Source organism: Bombus huntii, chromosome 1 (assembly GCF_024542735.1).
Source record: "Bombus huntii isolate Logan2020A chromosome 1, iyBomHunt1.1, whole genome shotgun sequence".
Taxonomy (NCBI): domain Eukaryota; kingdom Metazoa; phylum Arthropoda; class Insecta; order Hymenoptera; family Apidae; genus Bombus; species Bombus huntii.
In genome coordinates this window covers 1,617,844-1,636,133 of record NC_066238.1, presented here as the reverse complement: position 1 = coordinate 1,636,133, position 18,290 = coordinate 1,617,844, and the positions used below count along the sequence as shown (strand labels likewise).

Below are 18,290 nucleotides of genomic sequence, written 5' to 3'. Positions count from 1 at the left end.
TGCACTGTGTTTGCATCGATATCTTTGAGGGGTAATCTACGAATATTATTATAAACACAGCTTAGAAAATAATCGTAAATGCTGCTTTGTAATCGTATAATCGAAGTTAGAAGTGTGCACATACCTTACCGTTATATATAGAATGAGCAAATACCGTTTACTAATATCTTCCACACGTTTCAACGATATATTCCGCATGTTTTGCTCGCGACGAGACAACGAATGCGAATGGTTTGTTGAAATAAACGAAACCTCGTTGTAATACGTCGCTATCGACTGTTATCAAGGCGCCACGGTGGTCACCCGTGACCATCAACGAGATAAACGGCTCATCGGGGAAGAATGTTGTCTTACATGATCGATTTATTATTATTTTGCCATTATATGCTTTGAATAATAAAAATACTCGCGTGGCGTCCTCAGCGAAACGTGTGATTTCGACGTGGCAGTCAAAGTGTTAATACGATTATATAGCGATAAATTACGATATGCGTAACAAAGTTACTACATGACGAGTAAATAGAATAAGATTAAGAAACTATATCAGTTTTTATCACAAGTCATATTTAGGGATCGACGTAGCAGAATAGAAATAGAAGAATTAGGCGCTTCAACGTTTTTTAGTTGATATGTTATTCTCTGTCATAACTTGTAAAAACTAAATCAATAGATGGTTTACACGCGTGCGTAATAATATTATCAATCCATTTCAAAATCGATTTAATTAAAACGAACGATCGTTCCTCCTGCACGAATTGATCGAGTTGATCGATATTACCGATCAACTTACTCTTCCATTTATCTCACAAACTAATGGTAATCGTTTCTCGTACATCAAAATATTCTTTTCGTCGTTTTCCTTAAAACCAACCAGACATCTTTTCGTTTCGTAAATTTGTTACTCTCGTCAATAATTAATAATTAATAATAATTCATGCTATCGTATTAATATCGTCCCACTATTCCCATAATACAAGCCGATCGTACGCTATAATAAAATGTATTTAGAGCACGATCAAAGTGTGCAGCAGTTCCGGTTAATAAACTCTAAAATTTCCTCGTTAGCTCCGATCAAAGGATAGATAATGGTTCCTGTTACAAAATTCAAAACAGTTTTCCATGTGCCCCCATACCGTACGATACGACGCCAAGTTAACAGTGCTATTGTATATTAAGCAGAAACGGATAGCCGGAGACGTAACGACATTTCAAATTCGATCGAAATTAATTCGACACGGCCGTGAACGTGGTAGCTTTATTTCGTTAGCTCGTCTTCTTTCGTAAAATATTACAATAATAATACAGAACGTGTGGCGGACAGATAACAAACTCGGATTTAATATGCGGAATCGATTGGAAAATGTCGAATCCCGTCCGTCTCGTCGTTTTCACGAGTAATTATTCGTTCGGCTTATTGACAGAAGCGGAATAATTGAACGTAATTCGATTAAAGTTCGGCCAGTAGTGGGGGCAATTATCAAAACTTGGATGGGAAGTCATGCGGGCATCGTTGAAACGATTGTCGAAACTTCGAAGCTGTCCGGATATCGTTCGTGCAGGAAAACCGATTGTTCCTACCTTTTCGCCAATAACGATCGATCCTTCACCTGCAAGATTATTAAACTATTTCTGACATCGAATATCGAGGTAGTCTGGTGTCTTTTAGGGAGACGAAAGTTTCTTCCAAGTTCGACTAGCTAATAATAACTCGAGAAGCTAATCTTCAAATTTGTATCGTTCGACTCACGGATGAACGCTTGATGAGGTTCATTAACGTTTATTGCTGATATGTATCCTGATTCCAGGTAAATAAAAGATTTACCTGTGCGAATAAAATTTCATGCTGAAATTCCTTCTCTCGGGATTTTGATTTTTATCGAGCAAAGTATTAAACGTTTCCCTACACGAACGATTGTACAATACGATAAAGAGTCTCAGTTAACACATTACGTACGGGTCACGAGATATCTCGTGTTTAGCAAGCCGAACGTTGCGACCGGATCACGAGATTCTCGTTTTCACGCTTTTTCGACTAAATCGATGACTTAAGCAACCAGAGACAAATGTTTTCGTTATGTTACCAGGGTAACGAAGCTTGCGCATTCTTGTGTCAAATGAATAGCAGAACAACTGAACGTTGACATTCCAAGCACGTAAAAACAATCAGTCGGTATAGCCAGTACATCGGTAGATCTCTGCCGATCAAAAATGTGCAGGCCCTGGAAGCGCTTTGAGCTCGCAGAGCGCCCTACGCAATGTGTTAACGAGCGTCTCAGAATATCATGCAATTTTTTAAGCAGCCACGGTGAAGAAATTTGTTGTTATTTCTGTATTCAGAGGTAGGATCACAATAGCTATTATTTTATTTTTTTTGATAAATCTATCGCGCCGTTCTGAGCCGAAAAACCTTTATTGCACTTTCTTACACGGACTAGGAATAAAAGCAAAATATCTTAAATCGACTATCTGATTAAGACTATCTTCTAGTTACTATTTATTGTAACTAGCGCATCTGCACACGAATGGCGAGCGCGAACTCGCGTTGTCATTTTGAGCAAAATTGATAATTTTATTGATAATAATAGTCACGTCACGAGCTATAATTGTCCATAATATTTCAAATACAATGATACAATGTATGTCTACAGAGGGACAAGTATCTACGCAATTTTTCACAATCGTACTTCACGGTCTTTGCACGCGCTTCCTCGAATTTTCTACGAAACGGGCATCGAAGTAGACGAGAAAAAGACGCGAATCGTCGCGCGATGATAAGTCACTCGCGTGATTCTCGTGAAATTGAAAAGCAAGTTTTCACCCCGGTGAGTGTAGTAGCACGCGAGACAGCTTCGTTCGGCCAGTTACGCTCGAAGAACGAAAAGCAACGATCGTCGCCTATTTCCTATCGACGGAACAGACTTCAACCGCAACGTCAGTGACTGAGAACAAAAATAAGCGAGTCGATATGCGCCTATATACACGCACTGTTACCCTGTTTCCCCAGTCACGTTTGAATCTTACCACGTCAGGGAACACTGGGTCGTGTTCGCGGTCTATTTGTGAAGGAAAACAGAAAATGGATAAAATATCGAGGTTGCTCGACCACGTCGAAGCCGTTTCTGCTTCTTTTTACGTTCGCCTCGCCTCGCTGACTTTCGCCTTTCATCCCTCTTTCCATTATCCCATACCTTCTTCCCCATGGGTGTCTTAAGTACATGTCGATGCAGCCTCTTTCGGTGGAGCTACTACCGGGCATCTGGAACAAATAAGGAATATCGCCCGGAAAGACGTAGCTCCGAGAGCGAAAATGATTGGACGACGAGCTAAGGATACCAGCTCCTCGTTCGACTCGATCTTTTGCGTTCATCCTCCCACCCCTGGACTTCCCTCCATAGTATAGCAATCTCATCGCAGTGTCGTTTGGTAAATAAGAGACCAGCTTGTCCTGTAAATATGTACACGTATTTCTATCGAAGCTTCTTTGTCCCCTGTTTGTCGTCGGTACAACGTGAAAAGGTTTTCATTTAGTTTTTCACTTGCTCGCTTCAAAGATACTCTGGTATTCGTTTAATCAGTCTTCACAGACTTGATACTTTTTCGTAGGATCTTTATTGGAAGAAGAGAGTTTAATCCTGTTATTCGTAAATAGCAAATACACTCTGGTTTCCTGATTGCTACGGTACAGAATAAAGCGATAATTGGTTTAGAAACGACTGAGTTTCCGCGAGAAAGGGGAGGTTCGAGTAGACGACGGAATTGTTGAATTATAATTACCGTCTATGTATGTCAAACAGAATCCTCTTAAGGACGGGCAATCTAGCTTAAGCAGCAGCAAGATGATCTTAAGGAAAGTCAAATGTTTTTATTAAGAGAAGGTATTTTTGCGAGCGTTCTATCTAGACAATAGCATAATTTGTTGCGTAGGAAGAAGTGGGAATACGCAACTAGGAGTAGAAATTCAGAGAAACTGGTAGATACGATAGCTTCCTGGCGTTGTATGGTTGCAAGTAACTCGAGGACGCTTCTATTCGTATTGTTCTTAAATCTCGAATGCAATGTGGCGAGTGAGAATTCCTATGACAGTAATAAGAGATCGAGAATCGTGTAAATATCTTTCTTGATGGAAAGCAAAGAACGATTTAAGGAATAAAATTAGGAATTAGAAGTACACGTGTATTATGTGTAGTGCTTATAAAGAAACCTTTCGTAGGAACAAGATCGACCAGAGTTGCAAGTTCGTTTGAAAACTGGAAAAGAGACTTTCCAGAGAATTATCAGTTGTCCCGACAAGGGAGAACGGTTCGGTTCCGATCTGCACGAAACATTGGAATCTCGATCCTTTAGCTAGCTGACTCAAAAACGATCGTAAGATTATCAATATGAAAAAATGATGGATAAAAGACAATAATAGTAAATTCTAATTGAACCAAGTCCTTTACAATTCATGTATATTCCTTGGATGTTATTCTCGTGGAAAATATTTGGATGACCGTTTGATTATTTGGAACGTGCGTTTCCATTGTAAACAGCAGTCTAAAACGCCACGGTTACCGAACGGAACAAGAGTAACACGTGGTACGAGACAGGAATCGCTTTCTGTTCTTAATCTCGAACCGAAGCTCTGGTTAACCTGGCGGTGTATAGCCGCACGTAACGATAACGCGATTAAAGTAACAAAATACGTGTCGTGGTCGGAATTTCTCATTCGTTTCGCGTTTCTCCGCTGTGCGAGCGTGGCGTTCGTTTCCTTTATCAGCGGAACGCCGCGTCGCTTGCTTTATTGCTTTTCGCGTGCGCCACGCCAGACCACAATAGGACGACAAAGGGGCCACGGGGGGTGTGCCGGCGACGATAGCAATAAGAGCGGCGAAGCAATATTAAGACTCGAAACATACTGCGGAAAACGAAGCGACGCAACGTTCAGGTGCTTCATCTCGGTGATTCCGGCCAGGGGGACGAGTTAAACTTTCATCGTCTTCCGGCTTTATTCTCCCTCCTTTCGTTGCCTCTTCCAACCGTTCTCTTTAATTCTCGCCCGAGCCTGCCAGAGGACGAGGTGAAACGAGACACGCTCAGCCTGCTATTAATAACGTCTGGTATCGTTGCTAACCCTGAAAACTTATTTCTGTTTATTCGCGACCTTATAATATCGTCGGATTAACCGTACCTTTATCCTTCTTTTTTCTCTCGTTTCTCATTTTCTTCGTCCGTTTGGTTCGAAGCCACGCTTCGATCTCTCTTAACGACTGGTTGCTCTCCTCGACTTGTCGAGGAGAATTACGCTTATAAAGGAGCGTAAGCGAGAGAATAAATCGTCGAGGAGACCTGTGTCAGAAATTTCAGAGGCAATTTCAGGTCGGAGCTCGCCGGATTGCTTTCATTATTCAGTTCATCGTTCGGCCCCGAAACGAGACGACACTAGGCGATGGTGGTAGGGATGCAAGACCTCGCTGCAGACGAGAACCTTTCGGAAGGTTGATCGCGAAATTCTTAGATTTTCATTCGACCACGAGGTTTCCAACGCCAGCCGAGTAATTTCCCCTGAGTTCTATTTCGTTGCGGCTACGGATTCGCGGCTACGAGATCGTCGAGTTCTTTCGCAGTTCCGCCGATCTTTCGAAATTGTTATGCAAATTCATATATCGGGTACTGGCTGGATTTGTCGATTAAGATCGTACGTACGCAGGAACGATGTTTAAGTCGTACGTAATTGCGTAAATGTTAACTTTGTACAGGGAGTCTGGTTCGTAGAATCGTATTTTATTATGGTAAATTGGTTGCTCAGTAGGTCGATAATTTCATTCGCTTCTTAACGATTGTATTTTTTTAAATGGAGCTGATAGCTTAATTGGTTAAGCGATGTATATCAAATTAGATACGATCACGAGATTAAAATAATGTCTTTTCTAATGTGGTCGAAATCAGTTTGAAACGTTTTGGAAACTGTTTATCGCGAGGCGAGACTAACGTGACTGGAATACTTGTATGCTAATATAACACAATTAGCAAAGTTCATGGATATGCAGCCATCAAAGACTGAAACTTTCTGATGTAATTTCATTAGCGTGGAGCAAGTTAAACGTGATTCCGAGTGTTGGTTAAAGGGGGACAATACACGAGGACAATACATCGCTGCTTAATCATATCGACAACTAGCATAACATGCAAGCATTATGTTTCTTCTGTGACAGTCTCGAGTAAAGCTTCCATTGTAGTAATATAATATCAGTTACGAGCATTCTACAGAGTTCTACAACGTTCATTAGCTGTGATTTCACTTTTAATTTGAGTTTCAATTAATTAGCCACTTTCAAATTGTAATTTCAATCGCATTTCTCTATCGAGATAAGAAGGGAAATATTATTGATTTAGATTGATAAAAAAAAGTAAGAAGAAACATTGTTAAACGATAAAGAGAAGAACAAAAAAATTCGAAAAACGAAATAGAATTACAAAATACGATATTTATCATTAACGTAGAATCTCCTCGACGCGTTCATTGCGTTCCACGCGCACTCGATTCGACGCGTATTTTTAGACTCCGTACGGTACCGATTTAAACACCACGCGCGAACTACAATTCCCAAAATTATGAAAAAGTATTGCATACCGATTCATATATAAAACACACGCGTATGTAAAGTATCGGGATATAAATATACATAGTACGCGATGCTGTATGAAAATGTTTTGTTATAGCACACAGCATGGTAGAAAATCGAAATCGGGGCCGCGGTCAACGTGTTACGCGAAACAATTTATACGAACCGCTACCACAAAAACCTCAACCCTTTTCGAATAGAATTCGTAAATTCGATATCGCCGGTGGAACGATCCCGAGATCAACAGCGATCGCTTTTATACAAATATCATTAACAGAGTTGAGAAAGTTTGCCGCCGGGGCGGGAAGTGAATTTCTGGCTGGTGAATAGAGCCGACGCGCCGGTTTAATCTCTGGAGAGCTACTTAGCGAGGAAGTTTGTTCGATCAGCGGCTTTTCTTGCGGGAACCTTGCCCTGGCCCTTCTTGCCTTGCCAGTTCCGTGACGAACAGCCCTAATTATCACTCGGTCGGATGTGGCCAGAACGCCGTCAGAAATTCCCTCGCAAATCCTTCTATTCTCGCCAAGGCTCCTGCTCATTTTTCCTCCGGGTTCAACGCGAGCGCGGGAAAGCCCCTGCGATGCTCCCTGGATGTTTTTCGGCCTTCGTCTTTCTTCCCTGGTCAACGTCTGCGTCTTTCTCGCGACGACATTTGAGAAATGAACGTACATCTAGCGCGTGCAAAAACCAGCGACCGTTCTCGCTTCGATAATCTCAAGATTTCTGGCTTAACGGGGGTAACCGTGTGCGCTGAAGGATGTGAGCGGGATCCGGAATAATTGTTTCTCTTTTTTTCGAAAAATTTTTGGACTCGTTTAATTTGGAGAGGAGAAATCCTCGGATTGGGAAGACGAACGAGTATAGCAAGATGCGGACATTTCGGGGGGCGGAGGAAGAATTTTCTGAGGAGATCATTCAACAGGGTGTAAGGATATAACGGGCTCGCTAAATACTTGGAAGATCTTGGCTGAATTATCCAGGTTGTAGGTTAAGCTAGCCTGTATCGTCGTCTAGGGTAGGTGGGAGTATCATCAGAGAATTACATAGTTCTAGTTTGACTATCCAGCATCTGGAATGTCGAGATAATTCTTAATCGAGTTATTATTCTTAATCGCACAGAAAACGTAACGATTATAGATAAAAACATATCGTTTAAGATCTTGTTATCTATAATATGTCTTATTTTTACTTATATTTAATTCATAGAAAAGAAGATCCTTTGTGTGTCATATCTCACGTTTTACGACCAACGTATCGCCTCAATTTCTTTTCCTATTCCTCGTTCCATCTCTTCGATACAATCGTTTCTCTCCTTTTAACTTCCTACTTAATTATCCATATTTTACTCCCGACTGCGATAAAATCGTTGTTACTATATAGCGCGCAGCGGACGACTCCTCTTTCTTCGTTCGTTACGCTTAGTACACGGCAGATAGGGCTCGCTATCTCGGAATCAATTTTCCCTATTGCAGGATCCTCTCAAGCCTGCTGTTTAAGCGCTCTTTCGTCGGGGCAAGGTTCATAATGCAACGTTAGTCGGGACTACGGATGGAAAGAGCGGCTACAGCTATATCCGCGTATCGATCGACCCCGAAATCGAAATGCATCCTGTTTGCCTTCACGGCGCGGGTACGTCGCCGGTTTATTCACGCGGGCGGATCAAGGTCCTCCATAGAGGACTCGCCGAGGCCGTCCCCGATGAAAAGGGCTAGGGAATATTTTAGATCCGGCTAACCGTGAAACGAGATACGTGCAAGTAGCGTGGGCTCACGCCTAGCCAGCCTCGCTTCAGCGATCGATGAACCGTACGAAAGGATGCTCGAAGGCGCTGTTCCGGTTCCAGCGTGCAGCCCGTCGTCGTCTCGAGACACAGAGCCACGTTTGGTCCACGAGGCTTTACGTGTGTTCGCGCCAAGCACACGCTGCGTCCTCTCCTACTTTCGGTGAGAACTCTAGGTAGCTTCCACCGGCGATGTTTTCCCTTTGGGAAAAATAGAAACTTCCACGATACTCGTTGGAGGATTTGCCGGGAATAGCCTGGTAGAAGGAAAGGGATAAGCCCCACCGAGAAATATAGGCTACTGCTGACGGAGTCGTCCATTCTTTGGACAGGATCAAAGCCCTGGCTCGTTCGTTCGCGAAATAAGCGCGAACGAACCGTGACGGATATGGAGCACGACATTGTCCATCCCTTTTTATCTCTGCTATTTTATGGGTTTCATTCGGTCTCTTCTTTAGATGGTTTCGTTCTCGAAGGTATAGAGTGGCTTGGATACTCGAGACGGGTTGATTTGGTACGGCTATAGGGAGATCTTCGTTTCTGTTAGAACTCTTTGTATCAGGATTTTCAGTGATTTTAACTAACGACTCGTATCTTCGCGCATGGACGGTCGTAAATATCAAGACATTTACAGTGGTCGAATGAAATGTAATGTTTGGTATAAATTGGACGTGTCGAATGCTTGGTGTAAATTGAACCGGTGTGCTTTGCTTTATAACGTAAAGTATCAAGTCGCGTAAATTTTGATTGACTTTTCGATAAATTTCCACGTATATACATGGGAAAAATTCCTGTCCTTATCAAGACGATGGTATATAGGATGTTCTATAAATTAACCGTGCAATTCTTACAGCAAATATGGTAAATGCCAAGTATGAAGAAATAACTCGGAATAATATACCAAATATGCAAATGATATAGGCGTTTAATAAATCTTTGTGTACGATAACGTATTTTAAAATTAAATGACGTACCCTCCTAAGCGATATATCTACGTACAAATTTTTGAAACATCTGAAATCCATTCCGAGAAATCCACAGCACCCGCATAATATATCGAGAAAATTATGCCACGAGGTCTCGTAAGCACCCATTCTCACCGAATCCTACACCCCATGCGCCATTCAAGCAGAAACAAATTCTTACCAGATCTGAACAAATTCTTAAACACGTATACGATACACCGGTAGATACACAAAGAGAAAAAGATGCTTTTTGTTCAACGTTTACATGCAAATGGTCGACCGGGCTGTCGCAAATATTTATACAAATAGCCAGCGATCGGGCAGCTACCGGATAAGGACAACAGTTTGTACTCGACGATTCTCAAAGGAACCGCGCACGTAAATATCGCAGATGATCACGAACGGAGAATTCAGCGGTCGCACGACTCGATCATAGGACGATCGGAAAGACGCACTGCTGACTCGGCTGTCTCGAGCTCGGATTCGCGACCAAAGTGCCCGCGGTTCGAGCCCTGGTCGATTTTTGACCATCATCTGTGTTACTCGATTTATTCCTAGTTGTATCGTGCTTATGTCAGCGTGTTGTTATCGATTCGGAATCTACTTAAAATCGTAGGTGCTTCGCGTTTAGCTGTTCACAAACTCATCGTACACGTACTGAGACGTTAAAGTAACAGCGTCTCGATGTTGGAAATTAAACGATTATTTATGCGAATTCATATTCTCGTGGAGATGATTAAAAGAATGGAGCTCATATGTAGGTAAAAAATTGTTTCACGTATTAAATAGTATTACAACAAATACTGTACTTCGCACTCTTCATATATTTTTCTACATTACGTGCTTTCTTACGTATTTTTTCATCTCCACATTTTTCATAAACATGTACAAGTCTACCCCGTCTACCGACAACAGAGCTCCTTGTACTTTAGAGTACCTGGAATTAATCTCTTGTACACGTATATGTGTATGGAAAACAACACTTTGTTAACAGTCTCAGAGCACTAGAATTTAGCAAAAATGAGAATATGCGAAACTTAGAATATTAGAAGCTCTATACACGAGAACATGTTTTGATACAACGTCGTTGTAACGCAAAAGGTAGTCACCAATAACCCTAGCGATTGACGAAGCTTGAGATAACAAAACAACGCAAAAGTTACAGCATCGTCGATGAGAGGATAAGCGAGATATTACGGAATATCTGTAGTTGTAAGGAGAACGATACGTGATCCTATGAAATCTCTATATACCTATACATGGATGCATTTCTTTGAAGATTTCGAAACGCGATCGGGGGATAGTAGAAAATGTTTTGTTCGGCGCCAGCCAAGTTCTACGTATACAACGTTCGAGACCTTTGCGCCCCAAGACCTTTTCCCATGAATACGATCGGCGGCGCAAAGTAGAAACTTCCATCCGCGCGACGACGGCTCTTCATCCGCGAAATTAACGAGATTCTGGCAAGCGTTGGTCCGCCTCCGCGATTCTGCGAAACGTTGCCGTTCAGCGAACGATTTTGGCCTGAACAGCGTGCTAAATTGTTATCGGTGTTGTGTAATCGGTGGAGTTCCACCTTTATGCGGATTTGCTTGGGTAGCGTACGATGTGGATTGGGTTAAAGTTGCAGGCGATTTTGGTTAACTACACAGTGATTTACTGACATTTCTTTATTATTTCTAGCTTAGCTAATTTTGTTTAACGAGAAAGGAAGACTGTTTTAATGACAAATATTTATCTTATTTGCCATAATTGGTAATTGGTTAAGTAATCTACCTTACTTGTATGTTATAATTTAGTCCTTAATGGATAAGTACAATTACGATCACGGTTCAATTTCACTCTTAAAATACCTGTGAAAAATAAATGATACGATATGTATGCTTTTGAACATTAATGTAAATCAAACTGTTACGTCGGGCGACACTCTACCTAGGCCAGGCTACACACCGCGGGCAAGATGGGAACCAGATGTTCATGAACCGGATCCTTCAGACCGAACAAACATCTCTTTACTGAATCGTTTCTAAAGCTTATTGTTTACTACGGGAAGATACGGGAAAGTTAGTTTTTCTCACGTATCACACTTCCCACTAACAACTTTCTATCGAGGGCGGCTAAGACCCTTCCTGGTCCACCAACCTTCGTTTATCCAATCAGAAGCAATGTCTACTGCCCTCACTTTCCTAACCAAAATTGTCATCAACAAATCCGATGATCCCTTGCGTTAGACAGACCCATCGCTAGCTTTCCTCCGACACAGCATTGTCACTTTAAGTTACTTATTCTTTATCGTTAGAATAGTAAACATGTCATTATCGGGTTTCTATCCTTAAATCAATCATCTACTTAACTTGTACATACGCATCAATGGAATTATCTTCTTTACAAAGTTGTTGGAACAAACATTATTTTATACCTGTTAATTCGGTATAACCTCGATTGAACCACCCCTATTATCGTAACAGAAATCAGGGGATCGATCATTTCGTGGCGTCGATTATCTAATCGTAACGGGAATTTACGACTCCCGTTGACGTGCTTTCTTGCGATCGCGTCTCTCCGCGAATAGTCGAAACACAAACAGAACAGAGGATCGAAAAGAACTCTTCGCTTTCTAAAACCTCTCGATAGTAAATTAGAATAAAGCATCACGGAAAGCCTAAACCCTGGAAACTCCGAGCTGTCCAAAAGTTCTCCGAATCATGTAAACTTTCGAATCTCCGACAAATGGAGCATTGTAATCCGACGCATGTAAACGCTTCTGCCATTCCGTTTGACGAGGGTCTAGACTCTAGAGTCTCTAGGTTCTCGTGGTTTATGAATCCAGCTACGTAATTGTCCGCTGAGAATCTCGTTAATTAGTTTAAACGATCGAACTTGGTTCCAGAGATGGCAGTCTGACGTTTTACGACTCGTACTCGCGTACAATGTTGACTATTAACGAGATATCGACTAGGAGACGCAGATAGGTATGACAGGGTGCAGACTATGCGTTAATGAGCGGGCAATCGACGCCGACAATTGGCAGACAGGATCTCATCGTACCGGCTCGCTTTTGATTCGTGACAGGCCAGACTGCCACTGGGACCCCTTCGTACCGCACGACAGTTGTCAGTGACATGAAAGCATTACGGCGATCGATTACCGCACGGCAGCGCCGTCGATGATCTCCGTCCATTTCGTATACAGCCTGTTAATACTAACATCTGTTCGTGGCGATCTGATCGTCCAAAGTCAAATTGTAGGACCCTTTTGTTCTCGCAGTCGGGAGTTTACCAGTTTCACGACATTGTCGAGGTGTAGATAGTGGCAGCCGCGCGTGTGCCTCGCTATTGTTCCATTGTCGAAAGAGGTTCACGACCGACGTTATGACGAAATAGACTATGGCAGATTGCGAGAGATTGATCGTGGATGATCGGGAAACCTGGCTGTACCGTTTGATGCCACGTAGCTTCATCTTGTTTGGGAAGATTTTAATCTATTACGTTAACTAGGAATTATCGACTCGTTCGATACTCCATCGACAAACTGTTGTACGTTGTAATTTTTGTTATTTAGCAATTATTTATTTCTTCGCGAGCGTTGTTTCGATTCTGTCAAAGACGAGTCAGATCGCGTTTACGTTTCCAAGGATTAAAATCGAAGCTGCGTTATTCTTACTGTCTTCCAATTCTGTGATTTTGAATGCTTTTGGTCGGAGGTTGAGTCGGGTAATATGTAGTTAAATTTAATCCGTAAATTACGTAGAAATCGACGCGTCAGTGGTACGAATCTCGTGAAAAGCGTCGAATGTATGAGTAGCGTGTGTGGAATAAGAGAAAGCTGAGTTTTAAACCAGACTTTTCGCACTCGTTCCACGCTGAATGAATTTACAATAATAAAATTTGTTCTTCGCGCGTTGGATGTAGAAGCAGATCAGCTATAGAAATTACTATAAAACGATTGTAAAATTTTATGAATAGTATACTTTTCGGTAGGAAATAAATTACTCGCTTCAAATTATTTATTAGTCATATCTTCAGCTTACAATCCACCGCGTTGCTTTTAATAATTCAAACTGATAAAATTTTAACAAGTATTTGCCATTCAGAAAGTTCGCTGAGCGTACACGTATTTTATCGCGTGAACAGCGAGACAATCGCATGGGCTGGAGAACTGCTGCGGTTTCTGAATGTTCTCAAACACATTATAATTAATTCATGCGTTACCTTGCAGGTCGAAATGAGAAGGTGTGGCTTCGTCGTGTGGTTGGTCCTCGCCTGCCTCACCAGCGACGCATTGCAACAGTACAGGGAAAAGAACATCAGTGAGTGATATCATTTATTACTTCGTTTAATTAACACGTTGGAAATCGCCTACGTTCGCGTTTACGTCCTCGAATTGTCTGTCCAAAAAGCTGTCAGGGCGATAAGTGATAAAATCATATGGAGGTAACGCGATACAAAAGGTGCAGAAAATGAAATAAAACAATAAATAATTCACGAACAAGATTATCGAGACGTTTAACACTCTACGATATGTACGTACAAAATGCAAATTGAAAGTGACAAAACTTTTAGAAGACTTTCATGATAATGGTGTACACGTGAAGCATATGTTTCAGTTTTTATACTATAAATAAATTTACATAAATGTTATTCATTGTCATATAACATTGAACGTAATAAATATGCAATGACCAATGGACGTGTTAAAATCAGCTGCTAGTGATCGTGTCACAACAAATTTTTTGAACGGTTACCTGCACGATAGAACTAGCGCATCCGCACATGGATGGCGAGCGCGAACTCACGTTGTCATTTTCAACAATTTTTTTATAGTCACTGTATGTATAACAGAAGGGAGAATTCGTATTTCCGAGGAATAATTCGTTTCGAAGCGCTTCAATTCTCTTCATAGGCGGTTCCACGACATTACGAAAGATGCAGAGTCTTGCCGTTTTCTACTGCTCGGTCGATGAAACGATTCTCCACGGGATTAAATCCCTGGCGACGACACGAAGTTAATTAGAGCCACGTGTCTTTCCGCCAATAAGAATTACAACATTCCCTGTGTGTCGTCTCTCGTGTGCTCTCGTCGAGGGAAGCTTCTTACGGTCGAGTCGTTGCGCAAAATTAGGTTAGATCGGGATCGGCGAATTCAATTCTTAATCTCGTTAGTCAGCGTCGTTCTCAATCTTTCGTTCCTCGTGCAATCGCTTCTCGCGAATCAGTTTGTCCCTACCACGTTCATCTGGATATTGATGAAGTTTCCTAATTAAAATTTTTATTTGATACCGCAAGACTTTCGAAAGTTATATCTCGCCCTGTCAATTATTCATCGTTCATGTGTTTTTTAACGAGCCGCGAGATGCAAGTATCTTAGAAATGGTTGAAATTTTGCAAAAGTATTAGCCACGAGATAAAAGGAAATTGTTTTTTTAAGGAAATGGAAAGTGTTTTTTAACGAACCGCGAGATGCGAGTATCTTAGAAATGGTTGAAATTTTGCAAAAGTATTAGCCACGAGATAAAAGGAAATTGTTTTTTTAAGGAAATGGAAAGTGTTTTTTAACGAACCGCGAGATGCAAGTATCTTAGAAATATTAAAATTTTGCAAAAGTATTAGCCACGAGATAAAAGGAAATTGTTTTTTAAGGAAAGGGAGAGTGTTTTTTTAACGAACCGCGAGATGCAAGCATCTTAGAAATGGTTGAAATTTTGCAAAAGTATTAGCCACGAGATAAAAGGGAATTGTTTTTTAGGGAAAGGGAAAGTGTTTTTTAACGAACCGCGAGATGCAAGTATCTTAGAAATGGTTGAAATTTTGCAACAGTATTAGCCAAGAGACGAAAGGGATTTGTTTGAGGTATCTATTTACCTGTGCATTTTACAACACGAATATTTCGAAAATTTCAATATATTTTCTGGAATATTCTAAAGTCGTACCTTGCTAATATTATTCGACAAGAAAGAATGGGATCATGGCGAACCATAATAATTTAGGTCGATGATTAATCTTAATTTCCGATCTATATTATACGGGATAGAAAAGATCGATAATTTGTATCGTGTAAAATATAAAATACAAAGTAGAATCGAATATTTTGAAATTAAAATAAATTGAAATTAAAAATACCGCAATGTTGAGCAGCTAAAGCCAAATTATTTTAGTTACCTACGATCCAACGATACCAATTAAAGATAAAAAATTCTCTCCGATGTAACAACTAAAAGAATACAAAACACCATTAACGCTCATCATAGCGATGAAAAAAATCTGTAGGGATAGCTCCGATATCATATTTCTTTTTCTGAAACATATTCCCTTGCGCTATTAAAACCAGCCGAAAAAAAGATCGAAAAGGGAAGATACCATATCCACGTCGTGTATGCCATAACTATAAATCCGTTGGAACCGAACGTTGAGAAAAAAGCTCGTGAAAATCACCGCGGCTCTATAGCACGTACGTTCATGCTTGCCAATCACAATGCATCGCCACAAAGTTATCCTTTCTCGACTGCTCGACCAAGGTATATAAATGAATTTACAACCGTCGTATGATCGAATGGCCGACGAACAAAGTTTCGCTATGAAATTTTCGTGTGTCGATAGTCCGCGATAAGACCTCGATACACCGTACGTTACATTCGAATGTACACTGCGGTTCAAAAGTATATGCGTGTACATTCGTTTTTCTCCGAAGGAGTATCATTTAGTTAGAAAATTGGGAAAAGGAAGACCGACGAGCGCTCTTTTATCTTTTAGCAGCGCCATCGTAGAATGTTACGGCAGGTTGAAATTTATCTCTAAAACTCGGTATGTGCAGGGGAAAAATTGATATTTGCGAGAATTAAGAAGCCATTTAAATAATCAGCTACCATTTCGACGAATAATTCACGTTTCGTATGACACATACATACGTAACGTTAACGTTCTACGAGAAATATCGCTTTAGATCGTTAGCTTGCCATTTAATTTACATGTATTAGCAACTTTCGTGTATCGTTGATATCAAATCAGTCAAAGCTTTCACATATGGTACTTACGAACGAGTATGTACTAATACATGAATGCGTATGTGGAGAAAGAGGGAGAGAGGGAGGAGAGGCGCATATGGGACGTGGCACGAACGAGATTCTCTATCCGCTCGATAAACTCGACGCATCGAAATCAAGGGGTGAAGAGGGAGCTTTGGAATTCACTCGGCGGAACTCAAAAGCTCGACGAATACCCGGTGATATTGGGAGCAGATTGGAAGCCAAGAATCCGCCACGAGATTGAAAAGTTCACTCCCGATTCCCATGGCGGCTTTTACCGCGGACAAGACGGTCGGATAGTAAAAAGGGCAAATTAAGCGCGCCCACGTAAGCGGAAAAACCAGCCCGTCGCCCTCAAAGCGAGTCTCTATTTTTCCCTCCTTTTTTACTCCCCCTGTTCTCCTATCGTCTATTTTTGACACTGTTTTTCAACTTTTAAAATATCGAGCCGGGATGACAGCCGGTCGGCTCTAGGCACCGCGATAGATTATCCTCTTCGATCCGTACCGGGTAGAACGTTAAATTAGAAAACGGTCAACATTTATTCGGAACGTAGAAATCTATCGTTTCGATGGAAATTTTTCGAGATGCGAAAGAAGAGAATAATTTGCATTTGGTTTTTGGAAATGACGGAATTGTGGAGCGATTATCGCTTACATATCCCTTGCTTATTCGATAAATGCGAACTATGCAGCAGCGTGTCCTGCATATCCTCGTACAAATTATTTTGTGTCCGAATGTGTAGAAATTTCATCTTTCTTCTTTAAAAATTTCTTTTTTTCTGACATTGTGTTTTTATTATTGTGCTTGCTCGTCACCGAGGGACAATCAGGAAAATTATTATATCACATTATTCTGTAATCTTATACGAAGTCATAATTTTTCTTTTTCGTTTCAATCGTTGTTATAGTTGCAAGTCTTTACGTTTCAGATTTTGAAGTTTAATACTAAGAACAAGCGAAAGAATGAGAAACTTTGGAACTGCGTCGAATCATTGGCAATGAAATATTAATCGTAATTATCGAAACTTAGCTGGGTTTTAATCGACCAAGTAATCGGTCTAAGCTAAATTAACTTTATTTTCAAATAAGTAAACATTTTCCTCTTATCAGCAAAATTCTCAAAAGTCTAACGTTATTTATTGGTGTATAAATTACAATCTAAATGTTATTTATTATTATTTACATATTATTATTGTATATTGTTATTTCTAAAATAATTATCAAGGTATTAGCTAAAGAAAAGAAATCTTAACATCTTAAAATATCATCAGGTTCAAAGAACCAGACAGAATACAGCAACATATTTTCTTCTTCAAAGAAGGTATCGATCAAAGTGTAAACTTCTCAAGGAAATTCCTTTTCCGATATCAACTTTTTTTCCAGTCAAGCAGAACAAACTCATTTCGATCCGGAAAGAAGTATTTTCTCTCTAAATAATCTTCTAGAATTTGTTCCAAAGCCATATTATAGGTAATCAGAGGAAGAAGTAACAAAGTAGATTCAAAGTTGTTTCTTTTTAACCCTACTACGTCCTTTCCATCGTTTCCGATCTAATTACATTTTTCTAACATCAGAAATAATCACAAGTTTGTATGCATGGTTTCTCGCCTTGCGTTCAATATTTTAAGAAACAATAAAACATATATATTTATCTTTTAGGTGTAATAATAAATTTAGAATAATAAGATGGGGATTGAAATATAACAGTTCCAGATACGGTTAGCCATCGTCGATTCGTTTCATGAAAATGGTTGACTTAATTGATATTTCACAGACGAGATTCGAAAATGTTTCCAATCGAAATACAATTTTGTTGGACAAACCAACAAGAACGATCCTCCGGAGGATCGAGCTATTTATTTACATAGCGATGCGACCACATAATCCTTCTATTGAAATGAAAATCCCTGCTGATGCGTT

The 18,290-nt window shown here is 40.5% G+C and overlaps 1 protein-coding gene across 15 annotated transcripts in view; it reads left to right on the top strand.

The window, feature by feature from the left end:
• The window catches only part of LOC126872294 (C-type lectin 37Db-like), a 166,690-nt gene that overhangs the window by 42,801 nt on the left and 105,599 nt on the right, over positions 1-18,290 (top strand). For all 15 annotated transcript variants that reach the window (XM_050632127.1, XM_050632137.1, XM_050632112.1 and 12 more), the window contains one exon: positions 13,566-13,656. In XM_050632127.1, coding sequence (XP_050488084.1) covers positions 13,572-13,656 — 85 coding nt within the window. In that variant the 5' untranslated portion in view covers positions 13,566-13,571. The remainder of the gene's footprint in view (positions 1-13,565; positions 13,657-18,290) is intronic.